This window comes from Pseudophryne corroboree, chromosome 2, assembly GCF_028390025.1.
Source record: "Pseudophryne corroboree isolate aPseCor3 chromosome 2, aPseCor3.hap2, whole genome shotgun sequence".
Lineage (NCBI taxonomy): Eukaryota > Metazoa > Chordata > Amphibia > Anura > Myobatrachidae > Pseudophryne > Pseudophryne corroboree.
The window spans coordinates 191,145,475-191,163,325 of record NC_086445.1 but is presented as its reverse complement, the minus strand read 5'-3'; the positions used below and the strand labels follow the sequence as shown (position 1 = coordinate 191,163,325).

Sequence of the window (17,851 nt, the reverse complement as noted above, 5' to 3'; positions counted from 1 at the left end):
ATGGGAGCAAATGACAATCAACCATTTGCTCCCAAATGCTGGAAAATGTGCGAAAACAGTCAAATTAGTTAAATCCGTTTGATTTAAACAAATTTGTCTGAATGACCATTTTGTCATTTTAGAGGACATAGTAATAACTAATTATATTTATTATAGCTAACATTGTCTACCATGTACAAATAGGATATTGTAGGAATTGTCCTTCTTAGTAAATATTATTCAAACTTCAGAATACTCTTCGACTATCAACTTCATTTTAAGACAACAATCTATCACATTTAATAGGATCATGGATCATCAGTTAGGGCTCAATCATTTTAGGTGTGAGACTTTGGGGTGGAATTCAAATGTTTGAAAAGTCGGTTGGGTGCCTGTTTTTCCCTGTCTATTAGATAGGAAAAAACAGACTCCCAACTGACTTTTCAAACAATTGACTCCCCTTTGAATGCAAGTTTATTTCATGAAACTCAGACTGACTTTGGACCAGGGAAATGCAAGGTCCAATTAGAAATGCCTATTTGCAGTACTCGCAGCGAGGGTGTGCAAATATTCTACAAAATGCAACCTGGGAGAAGTATATGAAAAAGTGAGACCTTCCTGGAACACAAAAAAGTGACAACTTTGTTATCAGAACCATATACAAGGATGTTAGTGGCCACTGTTAAGAGGTGTCAAATGGTTTATTTGCATTTTTCTAAGTAAAAAATAAATTCTAACACAATATTTTCATTTAATTTCAAACGGATTAAACAAAAAATGCAAAAAATTAAGACAAAGGTGATTTTGGAGTAATTTGAGGTCATTTTAAATGTAAACCAAAATATATAAAGCAATTATTTTTCACTAGAATATATATTTTAAATTTGGGGTGCATAAAAAAATGAAAAGTTGAGTTTGGGGTAACTTAAGACCATTTAAAAAAACAAAAACATGTATGTATTGGTCCAATTAAGCTAAATGAAAACTTCCAAATGGGTTACCAAGGGGTTCTGAAGCAAGTCTCAACAGTGTTACCATACAATAAAGATTTTCCCCCAAAGATGTGCACACAAAAACGCGAATTTCCTCTGAATAAGCAACGTGAGCTTGTAATTGGCTGCAAGAGATGGCCACGCTAACAGCTCACAGGACCCAACTCTCGCACCTAATAGGATAGATAAACTCTTTAAAACTGATCCGTGTACAAAAAAACTGTAATTACATAACTTAGGTACAAAGACATAAACAACAACTTCCCAGCCTGTGACGAACGCCCGGCATCACCCCGTCACACTGGCAACAGCGCGTGCGCACAGCACCAGGACACGACAGCAGCACCGCCCCTTACACGTCACCCGGGCTCCGGCTCTGAGTCACTATGACCGTCAAACGCCGCGACTGTCATGCGCGGTCACTCGCTCTAGCGTCTCCTCGCAACGTAGCGTGTCCAATCGCTTACGTAATGTCTGTTCTGCGTGAGCCGGCGGCGGCCATGTTTTCGAAGACCAGCCTTCATTGAAACCCATGTATCTGACAGTAGACAGAAAACTCGTGCCTGTCATTGTTTGTATCACCGTGCACCAGAGGACAACACTACATGGTTGGTACATCTCCCATAATGCCGTTCCTGCTATACTGAGGCTGTAGCTCCTCGGAAAGCAGCGCTGCACGTCTGCGAGGTGACTATACTATAGTAGCGCGATGACTGTGTTTGTCTATATTAGTCGATCCAGGTATTGGTAACCGCTGCTTACACGGTGATGCTGTGGGGACGGGGTACAGGCATACTTGCCTACCTGACCCTCTCCATGAGGGAGAAATTGCTCTGTTCCTGGACTTTCCTGGTAATGTATGATTGCCATCACCTGTGGTGAGCTAGTTAATTGATAAGAAAGGTGTTTCACCACAGGTGATGGCAATCATACATTACCAGGAAAATCCAGGAACAGAGCATTTTCTCCCTCATGGAGAGGGTCAGGTAGGCAAGTATGGGTACAGGTCTCCGGGGTGTTGCATGGCATTGGGCCGGCATGAAGTGCTGTGCGGCTGGCTCTCTAGCACGGGGCACCTGCGTGCAGTGCATTGTGGGAGTGCTGCTAGACAGCAGTGTGGTTTGTATTTCTCCAGTACTCCCTATTACTCGTGGGTGGGTTTCTTAATAATCAAACCCAGGTGAGTGCAGTCAGGAGGAACCAGTGTAGCATGTTTCTAATGACATTCCACAATAAGAACAAAGGTTCAACCCACACAATAGGAGACAACATGATTGGAGCAGGGAACTTTTACTTTACAACACACCATAATAAAAGTCTCCAATTAGACCCTATAATAATAATAATAATAATAATAATAATAATCAGTGTCTGACTGGGGCATGAAGGGCACACCAGGGAAATGCAGTAATAGGGGCCCATGCTTATATGCTTGGCTAACCAGTACTGCATGTTCTGGGCCCCTTGTTAAACATATATAGCAATAACACTGTAGAAAGTACACCATAGTCCTGTGCAGTATAATGTAACGTATGGATAATGTAAAATTCAAGTGCAAAATCTGATCTCTAGAGGAGGGGGTGGCCCCCCCGAGGCAGGGGGGGGCCACCGCTGGTTTCCCCTGTACCCCTGTGGGCCAGTCCGACCCTGATGATAATAATAATTTCTCTGACGTCCTAGTGGATGCTGGGAACTCCGAAAGGACCATGGGGAATAGCGGGCTCCGAAGGAGGCTGGGCACTCTAGAAAGATTTATGACCACCTGGTGTGCACTGGCTCCTCCCACTCTGACCCTCCTCCAAGCCTCAGTTAGAATTTGTGCCCGGCCGAGGTTGGATGCACACTAGGGGCTCTCCTGAGCTCTTAGAAAGAAAGACTTAGGTTTTTTATTTTCAGTGAGACCTGCTGGCAACAGGCTCACTGCAGCGAGGGACTAAGGGGAGAAGAAGCGAACTCGCCTGCTTGCAGCCGGATTGGGCTTCTTAGGCTACTGGACACCATTAGCTCCAGAGGGATCGACCACAGGCCGAGCCTTGATGTTCGGTCCCGGAGCCGCGCCGCCGTCCCCCTTACAGAGCCAGAAGCAAGAAGATGGTCCGGAAAATCGGCGGCATGAAGACATCAGTCTTCACCAAGGTAGCGCACAGCACTGCAGCTGTGCGCCATTGCTCCTCTCACACACTTCACACTCCGGTCACTGAGGGTGCAGGGCGCTGGGGGGGGCGCCCTGAGGCAGCAATAAAAACACCTTGGCTGGCAAAAATACCTCAATATATAGCCCCAGGGGCTATATATGAGGTAAATACACCTGCCAGATTCCATAAAAAAGCGGGAGAATAGGCCGCGGAAAAGGGGCGGAGCTATCTCCCTCAGCACACTGGCGCCATTTTTCCCTCACAGCTCCGCTGGAAGGAAGCTCCCTAGCTCTCCCCTGCAGTCTACACTACAGAAAAGGGTTAAAAAAAGAGAGGGGGGGCACTAAATTTAGGCGCAGTATACATTATATAGAAACAGCAGCTATAGGGGACATAACTCAGTTAGTCCCTGCATTATATAGCGCTCTGGTGTGTGCTGGCATACTCTCACTCTGTCCCCCCAAAGGGCTTTTGTGGGTCCTGTCCTCGTTTAGAGCATTCCCTGTGTGTTTGCGGTGTGTCGGTACGCCTGTGTCGACATGTTGAATGAGGAGGCTTATATGGTGACGGAGCAGAGGCCGATATGTGATGTCGCCCCCTGTGGGGCCGACACCAGAGTGGATGGATAGGTGAAAGGTATTAACCGACAGTGTCAACTCCTTACATAAAAGGGTGGATGACGTAACAACTGTGGGACAGCCGGCTTCTCAGCCCGCGCCTGCCCAGGCGTCTCAAAGGCCATCAGGGGCTCAATAACGCCCGCTCTCTCAGATGGCAGACACAGATGTCGACACGGAGTCTGACTCCAGTGTCGACAAGGTTGAGACATATACACAATCCACTAGGAACATCCGTGACTTGATCCCGGCAAATAATAAATGTGTTATACATTTCTGACATTAACCCAAGCACCTCTAAAAATGGGTTTTAGGTTGGGGAGAAAAAACAGGCAGTGTTTTGTTCCCCCATCAGATGAATAAATGAAGTGTGTGAAAAGCGTGGGTTCCCCCGTTAAGAAACTGGTAATTTTTAAAAAAGTTACTGATGGCGTACCCTTTCCCGCCAGGAGGATAAGTTACGCTGGGAGATATCCCCTAGGGTGGATAAGGCGCTCACACGGTTGTCAAAAAAGGTGGCACTGCCGTTTTAGGAAAGGCCACTTTGAAGGTACCTGTTGATAAAAAGCAGGAGGCTATCCTGAAGTCTGTATTTACACACTCAGGTACTAGACTGAGACCTGCAGATCGTGCTGCTGCAGCGTGGTCGGTGACCCTGTCAAGCATACTAGTTTGCTAATATGAGAACATATTAAAGACGTCGTCTTATATATGAGGGATGCACAGAGGGATATTTTGCCGGCTGGCATCCAAAATGAATGTAATGTCCATTCTGTCAGGAGGGTATTAGAGACCTGTCTCTGGACAGGTGATGCTGACTTAAAAGGCGCATAGAGATTCTGCCTTATAAGGGTGAGGAATGATTTGGGGATGGTCCCTGGGACCTCGTATCCACAGCAACTGCTGGGAAGAAATATTTTTACCTCAGGTTTCCTCACAGACTAAGAAAGCACTGTATTATCAGGTACAGTCCTTTCGGCTTCAGAAAAGCAAGCGGGTCAAATGGCGCTTCCTTTCTGTACAGAGACAAGGGAAGAGGGAAAAAGCTGCACCAGTCAGCCTGTTCCCAGAATCAAAATTCTTCCCCCGCTTCCTGTGAGTCCACAGCATGACGCGGGGGCTCCACAGGTGTAGCCAGGTACGGTGGGGGGCCGTCTCAAAAATTTCAGCAATTAGTGGGCTCGCTCACAGGTGGATCCCTGTTTCTTTCAAATAGTATTTCAGGGGTACAAGCTGGAATTCGAGATGTCTCCACCCGCCGTTTCCTCAAATATGCCTTGCCAATAACTCCCTCAGGCAGGGAGGCTGTGTTAGAGGCAATTAATAAGCGGTATTCCCAGCAGGTAATACTCAAGGTGCCCCTACTTCAACAAGGACGGGGTTACTATTCCACACGGTTTGGGATACCGAAACCGCATGGTTCGGTGTGACCCATTTTATATTTAAAATCCTTGAACACATGCATAAAAAAATTCAAGTTCAAGATGGAATCGCTCAGGGCGGTTATTGCAAGCCTGGACGAGGGGGATTACATGGTATCCCGGGACATCAAGGATGCTTACCTGCTTGTCCACATTTACCATCCTCGCCAGGAATACCTCAGATTTGTGGTACAGGTTTGCCATTACCAAGTCCAGACACGGCCGTTTGGACTGTACATGGCACCGAGGGTGTTTACCAAGGTAATGGCCGAAATGATGATTCTCCTTCGAAAAAAGGGAGTTTTTAACTATCCCGTACTTGGACGATCTCCTAATAAAGGCACGGTCCAAGGAACAGTTGTTGGTGGGAGTAGCACTATCTCAGGAAGTGCTGCGCCAGCACGGCTGGATTCTGAATATCCCAAAGTCACAGCTGGTTCCGACTACACATCTACTATTCCTGGGTATGATTCTGGACACAGTCCAGAAAAAAGTGTTTCTCCCGGAGGAGAAAGCCAGGGAGTTGTCTTCTCTAGTCAGAGACCTCCTGAAACCAAAACAGGTATCGGTGCATCACTGCACGCGGGTCCTGGGAAAGATGGTAGCTTCTTACGAGGCAATTCCATTCGGCAGGTTTCATGCCAGAACCTTTCAGTGGGACCTGTTGGACAAGTGGTCCGGATCGCATATTCAGATGCATCGTTTAATAACCCTGTCTCCAAGAACCAGGGTGTCTCTTCTGTGGTGGCTGCACAGTGCTCATCTTCTGGAGGGCCGCAGATTCGGCATACAGGACTGGGTCCTGGTGACCACGGATGCCAGCCTTCGAGGCTGGGGGGCAGTCACAAGGGGAAGAAACTTCCAAGGACTATGGTCAAGTCAGGAGACTTCCCTTCACATAAATATTCTGGAACTAAGGGCCATGTACAATGCCTTAAGTCAAGCAAAATCCCTGCTCCTACACCAGCCGGTGCTGATCCAGTCAGACAACATCACGGCAGTCGCCCATGTGAATCGACAGGGCGGCACAAGAAGCAGGATGACAATGGCAGAAGCCACAAGAATTCTCCGATGGGCGGAAAATCATCTACTAGCACTGTCAGCAGTGTTCATTCCGGGAGTGGACAACTGGGAAGCAGACTTTCTCAGCAGGCACGACCTCCACCCGGGAGAGTGGGGACTTCATCCAGAAGTCTTCCAAATGATTGTAAATCAGTGGGATTGTCCACAGGTGGACATGATGGCGTCCCGCCTAAACAAAAAACTAGAGAGGTATTGCGCCAGGTCAAGAGACCCTCAGGCAATAGTTGGGGACGCTCTAGTGACACCGGAGGTGTATCAGTCAGTTTATGTGTTTCCTCCTCTGCCTCTCATACCAAAGGTATTCAGAATAATAAGAAGGCGAGGAGTAAACACAATTCTCGTGGTTCCGGATTGGCCAAGACGAGCGTGGTACCCGGAACTTCAAGAGATGATCTCAGAGGACCCGTGGCCTCTGCCGCTCAGACAAGACCTGCTACAGCAAGGGCCCTGTCTGTTCCAAGACTTACCGCGGCTGCGTTTGACGGCATGGCGGTTGAACGCTGGATCCTAAAGGAAAAGGACATTCCGGAAGAAGTAATTCCTACGCTTATTAAAGCCAGGAAAGAGGTTACAGCAAATCATTATCACCGCATATGGCGGAAATATGTTGCATGGTGTGAGGCCGAAAGGGCCCCAACAGAGGAATTTCAACTAGGTCGATTTCTGCATTTCCTGCAAGCAGGAGTGAATATGGGCCTAAAATTAGGTTCCATTAAGGTACAGATCTCGGCTCTGTCGATTTTCTTTCAAAAAGAACTAGCTTCAGTACCTGAAGTTCAGACATTTGTAAAAGGAGTGCTACATATTCAGCCCCCATTTGTGCCTCCTGTGGCACCTTGGGATCTCAACGTGGTGTTGAGTTTCTTAAAATCACATTGGTTTGAGCCACTAAAGACCGTGAATCTGAAATATCTCACGTGGAAAGTGGTCATGTTATTGGCCTTGGCTTCGGCCAGGCGAGTATCGGAATTGGCGGCTTTATCATGTAAAAGCCCTTATCTAATTTTCCATACGGATAGGGCAGAATTGAGGACTCGTCCCCAGTTTCTCCCTAAGGTGGTGTCAGCGTTTCACCTGAACCAGCCTATTGTGGTGCCTACGGCTACTAAGGACTTGGAGGACTCCAAGTTGCTAGACGTTGTCAGGGCCCTGAAAATATGTTTCCAGGACAGCTGGAGTCAGAAAATCTGACTCGCTGTTTAGTTTATATGCACCCAACAAGCTGGGTGCTCCTGCTTCTAAGCAGACTATTGCTCGTTGGATTTGTAGTACAATTCAGCTTGCACATTCTGTGGCAGGCCTGCCACAGCCAAAATCTGTCAATGCCCATTCCACAAGGAAGGTGGGCTCATCTTGGGCGGCTGCCCGAGGGGTCTCGGCTTTACAACTTTGCCGAGCTGCTACTTGGTCAGGGGCAAACACGTTTGTAAAATTCTACAAATTTGATACCCTGGCTAAGGAGGACCTGGAGTTCTCTCATTCGGTGCTGCAGAGTCATCCGCACTCTCCCGCCCGTTTGGGAGCTTTGGTATAATCCCCATGGTCCTTTCGGAGTTCCCAGCATCCACTAGGACGTCAGAGAAAATAAGAATTTACTCACCGGTAATTCTATTTCTCGTAGTCCGTAGTGGATGCTGGGCGCCCATCCCAAGTGCGGTTTATCTGCAATACTTGTACATAGTTATTGTTAACTAAATCGGGTTATTGTTGAGCCATCTGTTGAGAGGCTCAATTGTTTCATACTGTTAACTGGGTATAATATCACGAGTTATACGGTGTGATTGGTGTGGCTGGTATGAGTCTTACCCGGGATTCAAAATCCTTCCTTATTGTGTACGCTCGTCCGGGCACAGTGTCCTAACTGAGGCTTGGAGGAGGGTCAGAGTGGGAGGAGCCAGTGCACACCAGGTAGTCATAAATCTTTCTAGAGTGCCCAGCCTCCTTCGGAGCCCGCTATTCCCCATGATCCTTTCGGAGTTCCCAGCATCCACTACGGACTACGAGAAATAGAATTACCGGTGAGTAAATTCTTATTATTTTGTCATTATTGTATATCGCATGCTCACATTCCACACTCGCCTCATATACATCAGCCCCAGAGCTTACCCTCTCATTATCCTCTACCAGCCTGCATGGCAGCAGCGCCTTGTGCCATCTTGCTAGGGAAAGGCTACCTGCTTTTATACAGTCACTTACAAATTGCTGTGCTGTTGCAGTCAGAAGATGGCCGCACATGTAGGCTAATGGCGGTTATTGTCCAACTGGGGTTTTCAACATATACTATAAGGATCTGAGAGATTTCAGAGAACATTTTTTTGTGAATGGCAACTTTGACAAGCTGTGGTTATTAGTAGTTTTGCGTGCAGGTAATTATATTAAATGCAAAACCAGGCATAATTTTATAGGCGGATATCAATTATTTGCTGAAAACCATTGATAACTGGTACCTTTGAGGAGCCGTTGTTTAGTAAATATAGCAGTTGTCTTCGTGCCGCGCACTGTGTTCTTAAGGGACCGACATACTTTAAGATTATCTGTCCAATCTGGCTGGTTTGAACGAAAATCTGGTAATGTATGGGAGCAAATGGCAGTAGACCATTTTGCTCTGGAACACAGACACAAATGGTCATGCACGCAAATTGCCTAAATCAGTTTGATTTAAGCAATTTGTCCGAATGTCCATTTTTACCTGTTTTCTGGCGTTTGGGAGCACATGGTCAACTGTCATGTGCTCCCATACATTGCCAGATTTTCAGTCCAACCAGCCAGATTGGACAGATAATCTTAAAATTGTATTGCCCTTCCCTTTAGCCCATTTACACGATAATGGAAGTATTTTCTTTTCCTTCCCTTGCGTATACCATCATCTCCTTTCCACAGCCTTCCTTGGCACAATATTTGAGCATTATGGGGGGGATTTAGTTAGGTGCTAGTTTGGTCCTGAAAGTTGAATTCGGCTGTTTTTGTTTACAGCCATCTGATCTTTATTTTGAGGTAAAAAATGTCGGGGCCTGCTTCAGAACTCCTTGAACATTACAACCCCCCCCCCCCACTCCTAATGATTAATTTGGACATTCTAAATGATCTTAATTGGACAAATAATGACTTGTCATTGTTTCGGTAAAAAAAAATAAAAGAATGCCTTCCAATGACACCAAAATCAACTTTTCGTTAGTGTATGCACCTCAAATTTAATTAAAGTATTTATTTAAATGAAAAATATATTTTTTTTTCATGTTTTTTTTTATTTAAAAATAAATGAATGAAAAGTGGCCTCAAATTACTCCCCAAATAACTTTTTTTCCCCATTTAATTCCTTTGTAATTAAATGAAATTTGTAAGCTTTTTACATTATATTAGTTTTAAAAAAATAAATAAAAAAATGCACAAATCAGCCATTTGCCACTTTTTAAAAGCATGCAGTACTTTCCTTGTCACTCTTGGAGTCCAGGAAGGTTTCCCCACTTGTTCATGCGCTTTTCCCAGTTTGCTTTTTGGACAAAATTTGTACAACCTCGCTGTAAGTACTGCGAATTGGCATTTCTAGTTGAATTGTGCGAATCTTAGATGCACGCATGAAGGCGAAGTGAAAAAGTTTAACTATGCGAGTTTGCCTTCTGCAAACTTGCATCTAAATGACTTCTCCCCCCCCCCCCCCCCCACATGATTGCTGACACAGCAATGTTTAGTAAACCATGTCCATGACCTGCAGTGTTCCATTTATTTATGACTTTGTAAGGTGCTGCAGACCCCTTGTGACGCCATGGAGGATGATACAGCATGTGTAACTACCTAACTTTATTTGTTTTTATTTTGCTTACCGGAAAGTTCATTGAGCTGTTGATAGGTAACTTATGTCTTGAGTTAATATGAATTAGAAATACTCTACTCAGTGGTTCTCAAACTCTGTCCTCAGGACCCCACAAAGTTCATGTTTTCCAGGTATGCCAGCAGGTGCACAGGTGTACCCCTTACTCACTGACATATTTTTAAAGATCCACTGGTGGTGCTCATTGATTCACTTGTGGTTCTGTGAGTAGACCTGGAAAACGTGAACTGTTTGGGGTCCTGAGGACCAAGTTTGACAACCTATGCTCTAGATAGACAGATCTGCGGACTTAGGGAGTGACTCAGACCTGATTGCTGGGCTGCTAATTTTGCTGTCCTACGATCAGATAGTCGCCACCGCCAGGAGGAGTGTAAATTCCCTGTGCAAGTGTGCGATCTTGTGTGTATGCCGAGCTGCGAAAATCCACCATGTGCAGTCTGTGCGCAGCCCAGGACTTACTCCTCTAGTGCGATGAGAACAGGCTGATAGGGCCCGAGCGGATGTCGCACACCCTCCCTGAAAAAGCTTGGACGCGCCTGCGTTTTTCCGGACACTCCCTGTAAACGCTCAGATGCCACCCACAAACGGCCTCCTCCTGTCAATCACCTTGCGAACGGATTTTTCGCACCATACCGTTGTTGACCGGCGATGCCCATTGTTTTTGTCCAATGCGTGTGCTCATTGCGGTGCATACGCATGCGCAGTTAGGACCTGATCGCCAGCTGGGCGAAAACGCACAGCAGCGATCAGATCTGAATTACCCCCTTACTCCATATTCTTGGAGTCCCATCTCTGTTTAGCAGCTTGTATTGCCATCAACAACCTCTCAGTTCTACAGTGCTGAAATTGTAAAGTGCAACAGAATTTGCTGCGTTATATAAGAAACTTAATAAATAAAATAAATAATAAAGGTTACTGTTCGTGGTCATTGCAGGATTCTTAATAATGTGATTACACCCTTTGCTTTTCATATACATAAGAAAATTCTATATTTCCTGACCTGCATATAATATTGGGGCAGATTTAATAATTTAGCTTTTAAAAATGAACAGTGGTGGTGTTGCCCATAGCAATAGACATGGCACATGCAGTAGAGAAATGCTAGACATAATCTGATTAGTTGTTATGGGAACACCAACAATTGTTTAAATTCTTTAGTAAATATGCCCTTTGTCTGCAAATAGGAGCAAATGCAAAGTCTACTTTCATGGTAAGTTTTCTTAATTATATTTAACAGTCCCATTTGGCATAGATGAGAATCCTAGACACTGTAATTCCCAGTATCCCCAGCAGTCATAATCCCGGCAGTCTGGATCCCAACAGTCAGAAGACCGACTGTGGGATCCCAACGGACCGAGGCCCTCATTCCGAGTTGATCGCTAGCTGCTTTCGTTCGCAGCGATCAGGCTAAAAATCGGCACTTCTGCTCATGCGTATGGTGCGCACTGCACTTTCACAAAAGCCGATGCAGTTTTACACAAGGTCTAGCGAAGCTTTTCAGTCGCACTGCTGATCGTTGAGTGATTGACAGGAAGTGGGTGTTTCTGGGTGGTAACTGACCGTTTTCGGGGAGTGTGTGTAAAAACGCAGGAGTGGCTGGAGAAACGGAGGCGTGGCTGGCCGAACGCAGGGCGTGTTTGTGACGTCAAAACAGGAACTAAATAGTCTGAAGTGATCGCAAGGTAGGAGTAGGTCTGCAGCTACTCTGAAACTGCACAATTTTTTTTTTGTAGCAGCGCTGCGATCCTTTCGTTCACACTTCTGCTAAGCTAAGACACACTCCCAGAGGGCGGCGGCCTAGCGTTTGCACTGCTGCTAAAAGCAGCTAGCGAGCGAACAACTCGGAATGAGGACCCGAGTCCTTACAGATCCCACTGGTAAGTAGTGGGGTTAGGCACCAGGGGAAGGGTTTAGGGTTAAGCTGCTGAGTTAGGTTGGGGGGGGAGGGAAGGGGTAGAAGGCAGTTAGGGTTAGGCTGCTGCAGGAGTAAATTTAGATGCACCTAAAGATTTATTGTCCAGTCTGGCCGGTTGAAATGAAAATCTGGTAATGTTTGGGAACAAATGACCATTGACAATTTCCTCCGAAATGCCAGAAAACCGACAAAACGGTCGTTCAGACAAAGTGGTAAAATCAAATGGATGTGACCAATTTATCTGTGACTATTTGTTTCAGTTTTCAGGCATTTTGGAGCAAATGGTCATTTGTTTCCATACATAACCAGATTTTCGTTACAACTAGCCAGATTGGACAATAATTATTTAGGTGTATGGCCAGTCTTAGGGATAGGGGTAGGGTTAAAATACTTACCAGGATGCGTCCGGATTCTCTCTGTCGGGAATCCGCTGTCTTCTCACGGGATGTAGTTGCTATACTGGCAGTCACAATACCAGTGCCGGGATACCCACCGCAGAGAATGCCGACAGCTGCGCCAAGGCTATTCCCACTCGTGGGTTTCCACGAAACCCATAGAGTGGGACTAGAACCTATGGCGAGTGCAGCAGGCCCGCAAGGGGCTTTCTACTGGCAGCCAGGATCCTGGGGTAGGTATTCTGACCGCTGGTATTCCATTACCAAATGTAATCTGATTAAAATAAATTGGTTTCTGCAAAGATTTTCCTACAAAATCCTGCAGTGACCTGGTTTATTTTACAGATAACAATTATAACTATTTGTATCTCTGTGTGCATTCTGTATTTCCTAATATTCTAACACACATGATTTCAAATTAAATGTTTATTGCAAAGCTGTGTAAGAATCTGTAATGTCTTTACTGGTCTATATGCATGCCATGGACCATCTATAATTGTATTGTTGTAAAGCAGCTATGTTATATATACTGTATATCTTTTAACTACTAAGAAAACGAGTCTAAAATAGCCAGTACAGTGATAGTCTAATGTATGACCACAGTATAATTCTTACAGGTAGTCACTGAAAACAGGGAATGTTTCTCTCCCCAGCCCAGTCTGGGTTATCTGCCTGTACGTCTGCTGAGGAACATCTTGCCAATGGCTTCCTACAAGCGGAATTAGAGCTGAACTTAAAGCTGGGGCACCTCCTGTTCCGGGATCCAGTAAAGTATGTGTATAATCCTTTGTTATACGCCTGGGACCCACATGAGAGATACGTAAGGACATACTGCCAATCAAGAAAGGAAGTACTTTTTTTAGGAATGAACCCTGGACCATTCGGCATGGCTCAGACAGGGGTAAGATCCTCATTGAACAAGGTTAATTTGTGCCAAGGGTAGGGATTTAATTTTTTTCCCCCCAACTATAATTGCATCAGTGCCATATTAACCTGCATAAAATTGCTCAATTAAATATGTCCTCAGCATTTCCTACCATTAACTCATCTCCAGTACAGACCCTTGTTAAGAATTTGTTCATCTATTCTGTTCCTATAATAAATCTGTCAAGGTTTACTTCATTAAGATTATACTTGCTATATACCAGATCTGCCAACACTGTCCTACTCACTTGCATCTACCGCTCTATTAATACCAGGCCTGACACACAGACAGCGGCTCCAAAAAAAAAAAAAAAGAGACCTGTTAATGGCAGATGGAGAGACTGACTGGGAGTGGGAGGAGTGACACTATATGAAAAGGTCAGACAGTCTTGCTGGCTGTGATAATTGGTTACACCTCTCTGCCCCATTCCTTTATTAAGCTGTGTGATCATTTTGAGATCATGCCAAACTACGTCATACCTCATCTTCTGAAAAAGAGTTATGTGGCTAGCTGTTGCTTCAAACTGCTAGCCAAGTCGTGACGAGTGTTTCTCTCAGAATTGCCCTCTCTCTAAATTATATCTTGTAGGCATATTGTATCAGAATCCATACCTACCTGCGCAGTTTCTGTGCGTATTTTTCACACCGTAAACATGACCAGAAAAGTTATTTCCAGTAGGAATAAGTGCGCTTTTAGTGCATGAATCTGTGCAAGATACATTTATTAACTGTCTATATTTTCATGCTTGACAGAAAATGCATTAAAATTATTAGGTTGGTCTGTCCAATTCGTGCTCTGTATTAACTGTCAATATGAGATTTTTATTTTGTTTTGTTTTTGTAATACTTAGATTTTGTAACATGCAAACCTAGAGTTAATAATAATAATAATTTTATTTATATAGCGCTCTTTCTCCAATAGGACTCTAGGCGCTTAACAGATACATAGCATAATATAGTACAGAAAATAATGAAGTACATTTTCATAAAATACAGAAGCATGAAGATACTAAAAGGGACATTATGGAAATGCTTGAGTAAACAGGAAAGTCTTGAGTGTACTTTTGAAGGATTCTACAGTTGGGGCCTCTCGCACTGTGCGGGGAAGTGAGTTCCATAGAGACGGAGCCGCATGACTAAAAGCTCGACCCCCAGATGAATTACGGGAGATTCTAGGTACTGCTAAAAGTCCTTCATCTACAGAACGCAGTAATCGAGTGGGGCAGTATGGGGTAGAGTTTACATACTCTTGTGTGGATTTCTCCTGCAACAATGCCCACATGATTGATTGATAACACTATTGTTCCCAATGCCTCTCATTCTCAAAAATGGGACATTTGCATGATATGTGTCCATTAACACCTCTTAATCTTACATCTATACCGAACGTTAAATTTATACCATACAATGTGCTACATACACATGTCTGAGGAACAAAATGTAAATGTTAGGGGTAGGGTTAAAATTTAGGCAGCAGGTATTATAACCAATGGAAAATACAAAGGCCAGAATGTAGAACACCATGGAGCTCTATGTGAACACTCCGACACACTGATATGTTTTTAAATGCATCTCACATTAGTTTATGATACATGACACCTCCAACTGTGGCATTTAACATTATTAAACCCACTAGAATTTCCCCCGCATTGTACAGTTTTTCAGTATGCTTTTTAGTTATTGTTTTGTTACGGTATGTAAATGCATTGGGAAACTCTAGTAAAGAGGCCTGTGGCGATGGTACCATATGCTATGGGATCACTCCTTATATTGACTGTAACACATGTCCTACGTTTCTCTCTCAGGTTCCTTTTGGGGAAGTTAAACACGTGCGTGACTGGCTTCGGATTGAGGGTCCTGTCTTTAAGCCAGAACTGGAGCATCCAAAAAGGCCTATACGGGGGTTTAATTGTCCCAATAGTGAGGTGAGTGGTGCTCGGTTTTGGGGTTTCTTCAAGTCGCTCTGTGGCCAACCTGAAAACTTTTTCCAACACTGCTTTGTGCACAACCACTGCCCCCTCATATTTATGAATGAGTCAGGTAAGAACCTGACTCCGACAGACCTTCCTAAAGAGCAAAGGGACAAGCTGCTGGATATCTGTGATGAAGCCTTATGTCAAGTTGTAAAGACACTTGGAGTTAAAACAGTTGTTGGAGTGGGCAGGTTCTCCGAACAACGGGCAAGAAAGGCTTTGGCTAGAGAAGGGATAGAGGTGGCAGTGAAAGGCATCATGCATCCGTCCCCCAGGAACCCACAAGCCAACAAAGGCTGGGACAGTGTTGTAAGGTCACAGCTCCAACAACTTGGACTCTTGACATTGTTGACTAGCTAAAATGCTCTCCTTTTATTTCTAGACCAAGTCGTTCCTTATACACTACAATAATGATTTCCATGTTCAGCCAACATATGAATGAATGGTTTATGTGTGTTCTTATTTATGTTTATTTTAAATAACGTCTATATGGTGTGTGTCATTTGTTAAAGTATTATGTAACCTGTAATGTAAAGCTTGCATTCAAAAATAATTTCAGTTTTAAGCTTTCACTAATGATCTAGCCGGTATGGCCCCGCTCTTACCTGAAGACTGCCCTTTGAAAACCCTCCATGGCTCAGGACTCTTAAGTGGCGTTGGAAATTAATTAAGGACAGATGGACGTTTCATATTGTTATGTATTCCTGTGCTATTTCCGCACTCGGAGCCTGATTTATGTTTGTAGGTAAAGCAAAAAAGCAAGCAACTGGGCAAAACCATGCTGCACTGCAGGTGGGGCAGATGTAACGTGCAGAGAGAGCTAGATTTGTGTGGGGTGTGTTCAAACTGAAATCTAAATTGCAGTATAAAAATAAAGCTGTCTAGCATTTGTGGGCTACATGCAAAAGCAGCCAGTATTTACCCTGTACAGAAAAAATATAAATGTATTTGCTTCCCTTGCGTGGCAACGTGGTTTATTCCAGACACAAAGTTAAATGCTTTTTTTTTGTTTCTTTCCTTACGGATATGAATCGGGCCCTCAGTTTATACAGTAGCTAAAACCTCAGTCCCCATTAATCACACCTGCACTTTTATGAACATGACCGGAAGGAGTCTTTTTCGTTACTGTAAATTTTATCTCCCTCTTTATTTCATAATGTTCCCTGGCAAGCGTATGGATTTCTAAAATTGATGTGCTAAATGCAGAAAAAGTCTCATCAATGTTTCCAGGTACGTCTTACACCTGGTCTAGTGTTACTGTAGGTCTTCTGCTGATGTGTAGCCTAGAATAATGTAACACCAGATCAGCAGCGTGTTTGTTAAAGAATGATTATAACCAGATAACTGAGATGTAGCTTGAATAACTTAATTTGAAGTCTAATTCCAGTATTCATATCTTATTATACCACTTTAGTTTTCCATCCTGAAAGTTTAAAAAAATAAAATGGTGGTGATTTCTAATTGTATAGCAGTAGCATTTCCTGAGATCTTTATAGCCTCAGCTCTGCTGCTTCTCTGTCCGCCGCTGTGTGGGGAGAGAGGCTTACTCATTGGTAGCAGGTGATTTGGTCTCTGCTGTTGCCATATGCTGTGCTGTTGGCATCTTCTGTTTTAGAACCTGGTGTGCGCAGGAAAGAGCCTGGATAGCAATAAGATGAGGCGGTCGGCTTGTTACAAGTTCTAATGTATGTCTGGAAGGTGCAGTGAGGCAAGGGGCACAAGCAGACGGCTTTATTGCACTAATAAAGTAGCCCATCTAGCTTCATTGCTTATGTAAACCATTCTCTCCTAATTAAAGAGAAAAGGATTACTGTCTTGTTGAGTCTCATTCTGCCTGCCATCAGGGCTGAGTATGTAATAGTTGCAGACAAAGTGCTATGGATACCGTCCGTGCTTAACTAGGGACCCATCAACTATTATATGGGTGTAGCAAGTTAAGTGTATTCTATTTTTAATGGCGAACACATAGGTGTAAAGTTATTTAAACTGCTGCTTAGCAATGCATGTTTGGCAACATTGTCTGTAATGCTGGGTTCCGTAACACAGGGCTTATACATCAGAGGTGTTTGAAATGTATGTTGCTTGATAAGAGCTATCTCTTTGTTTTAGTAAATTCTATCCATTAATTCTTCACATAAAAGTGAACCCATAGCAACCACCAAAACCTCTGCTTTGAACACTGGTGCTTTACATGTTTTCGAAATTGTAGTATTAGCAAATCCTACTACTCAAAATAGCACAGCCACGGCCCAAAATTGTCATCAACTCAAAGTTATAAGCTACTGACAAGATGGCTGTTTCCATGTTGTGTAATTGGTTGGAACACTTCAATGTAAAACAGGTATTTAAAAATAGCCTTCTAACATCCACTCCCTGTTTGAACCTGAAAAATAACCAGTCACATGCAGCCTGTCTGTTGTAGAACTAAACTGTGTTATGCTATCTTCTGTTTAATGTAAACTACTGTCAAAATTGGAAAAGTATCTGTATTACCATTTTTGTATGCGCTACAGTAAAAGTCACAATTTTTACTATGTGTCAGTTTTGTCGTCATTTACAATCTGTAGTTCTAATATAAACCAAGTGCA

General features: G+C 44.1%; 1 protein-coding gene across 2 annotated transcripts; it reads left to right on the top strand.

Moving 5' to 3' along the window:
* The first annotated feature begins 1,406 nt into the window (after nt 1-1,406).
* SMUG1 (single-strand-selective monofunctional uracil-DNA glycosylase 1) lies at nt 1,407-17,799 on the top strand. Of its 2 annotated transcripts, none has more exons than XM_063952168.1 (3): nt 1,407-1,579; nt 12,984-13,267; nt 15,096-17,799. In XM_063952168.1, the coding sequence occupies exons 2-3, from the start codon at nt 13,004-13,006 to the stop codon at nt 15,621-15,623; spliced, it is 792 nt and encodes a 263-aa protein (XP_063808238.1). In that variant the 5' UTR covers nt 1,407-1,579; nt 12,984-13,003; the 3' UTR covers nt 15,624-17,799. The 2 variants fall into 2 exon arrangements, with proteins under 2 accessions (XP_063808238.1, XP_063808237.1); XM_063952167.1 differs by having other exon boundaries at nt 1,408-1,658.
* Nucleotides 17,800-17,851: the final 52 nt, after the last annotated feature.

Excerpts from the sequence above, each read along its gene's own strand:
- SMUG1 (XM_063952168.1), top strand. The coding sequence starts at position 13,004 with ATGTTTCTCTCCCCAGCCCAGTCTGGGTTATCTGCCTGTACGTCTGCT. Across the intron at positions 13,268-15,095 it reads TCGGCATGGCTCAGACAGGG|GTTCCTTTTGGGGAAGTTAA; the intron begins GTAAGATCCTCA and ends TTTCTCTCTCAG.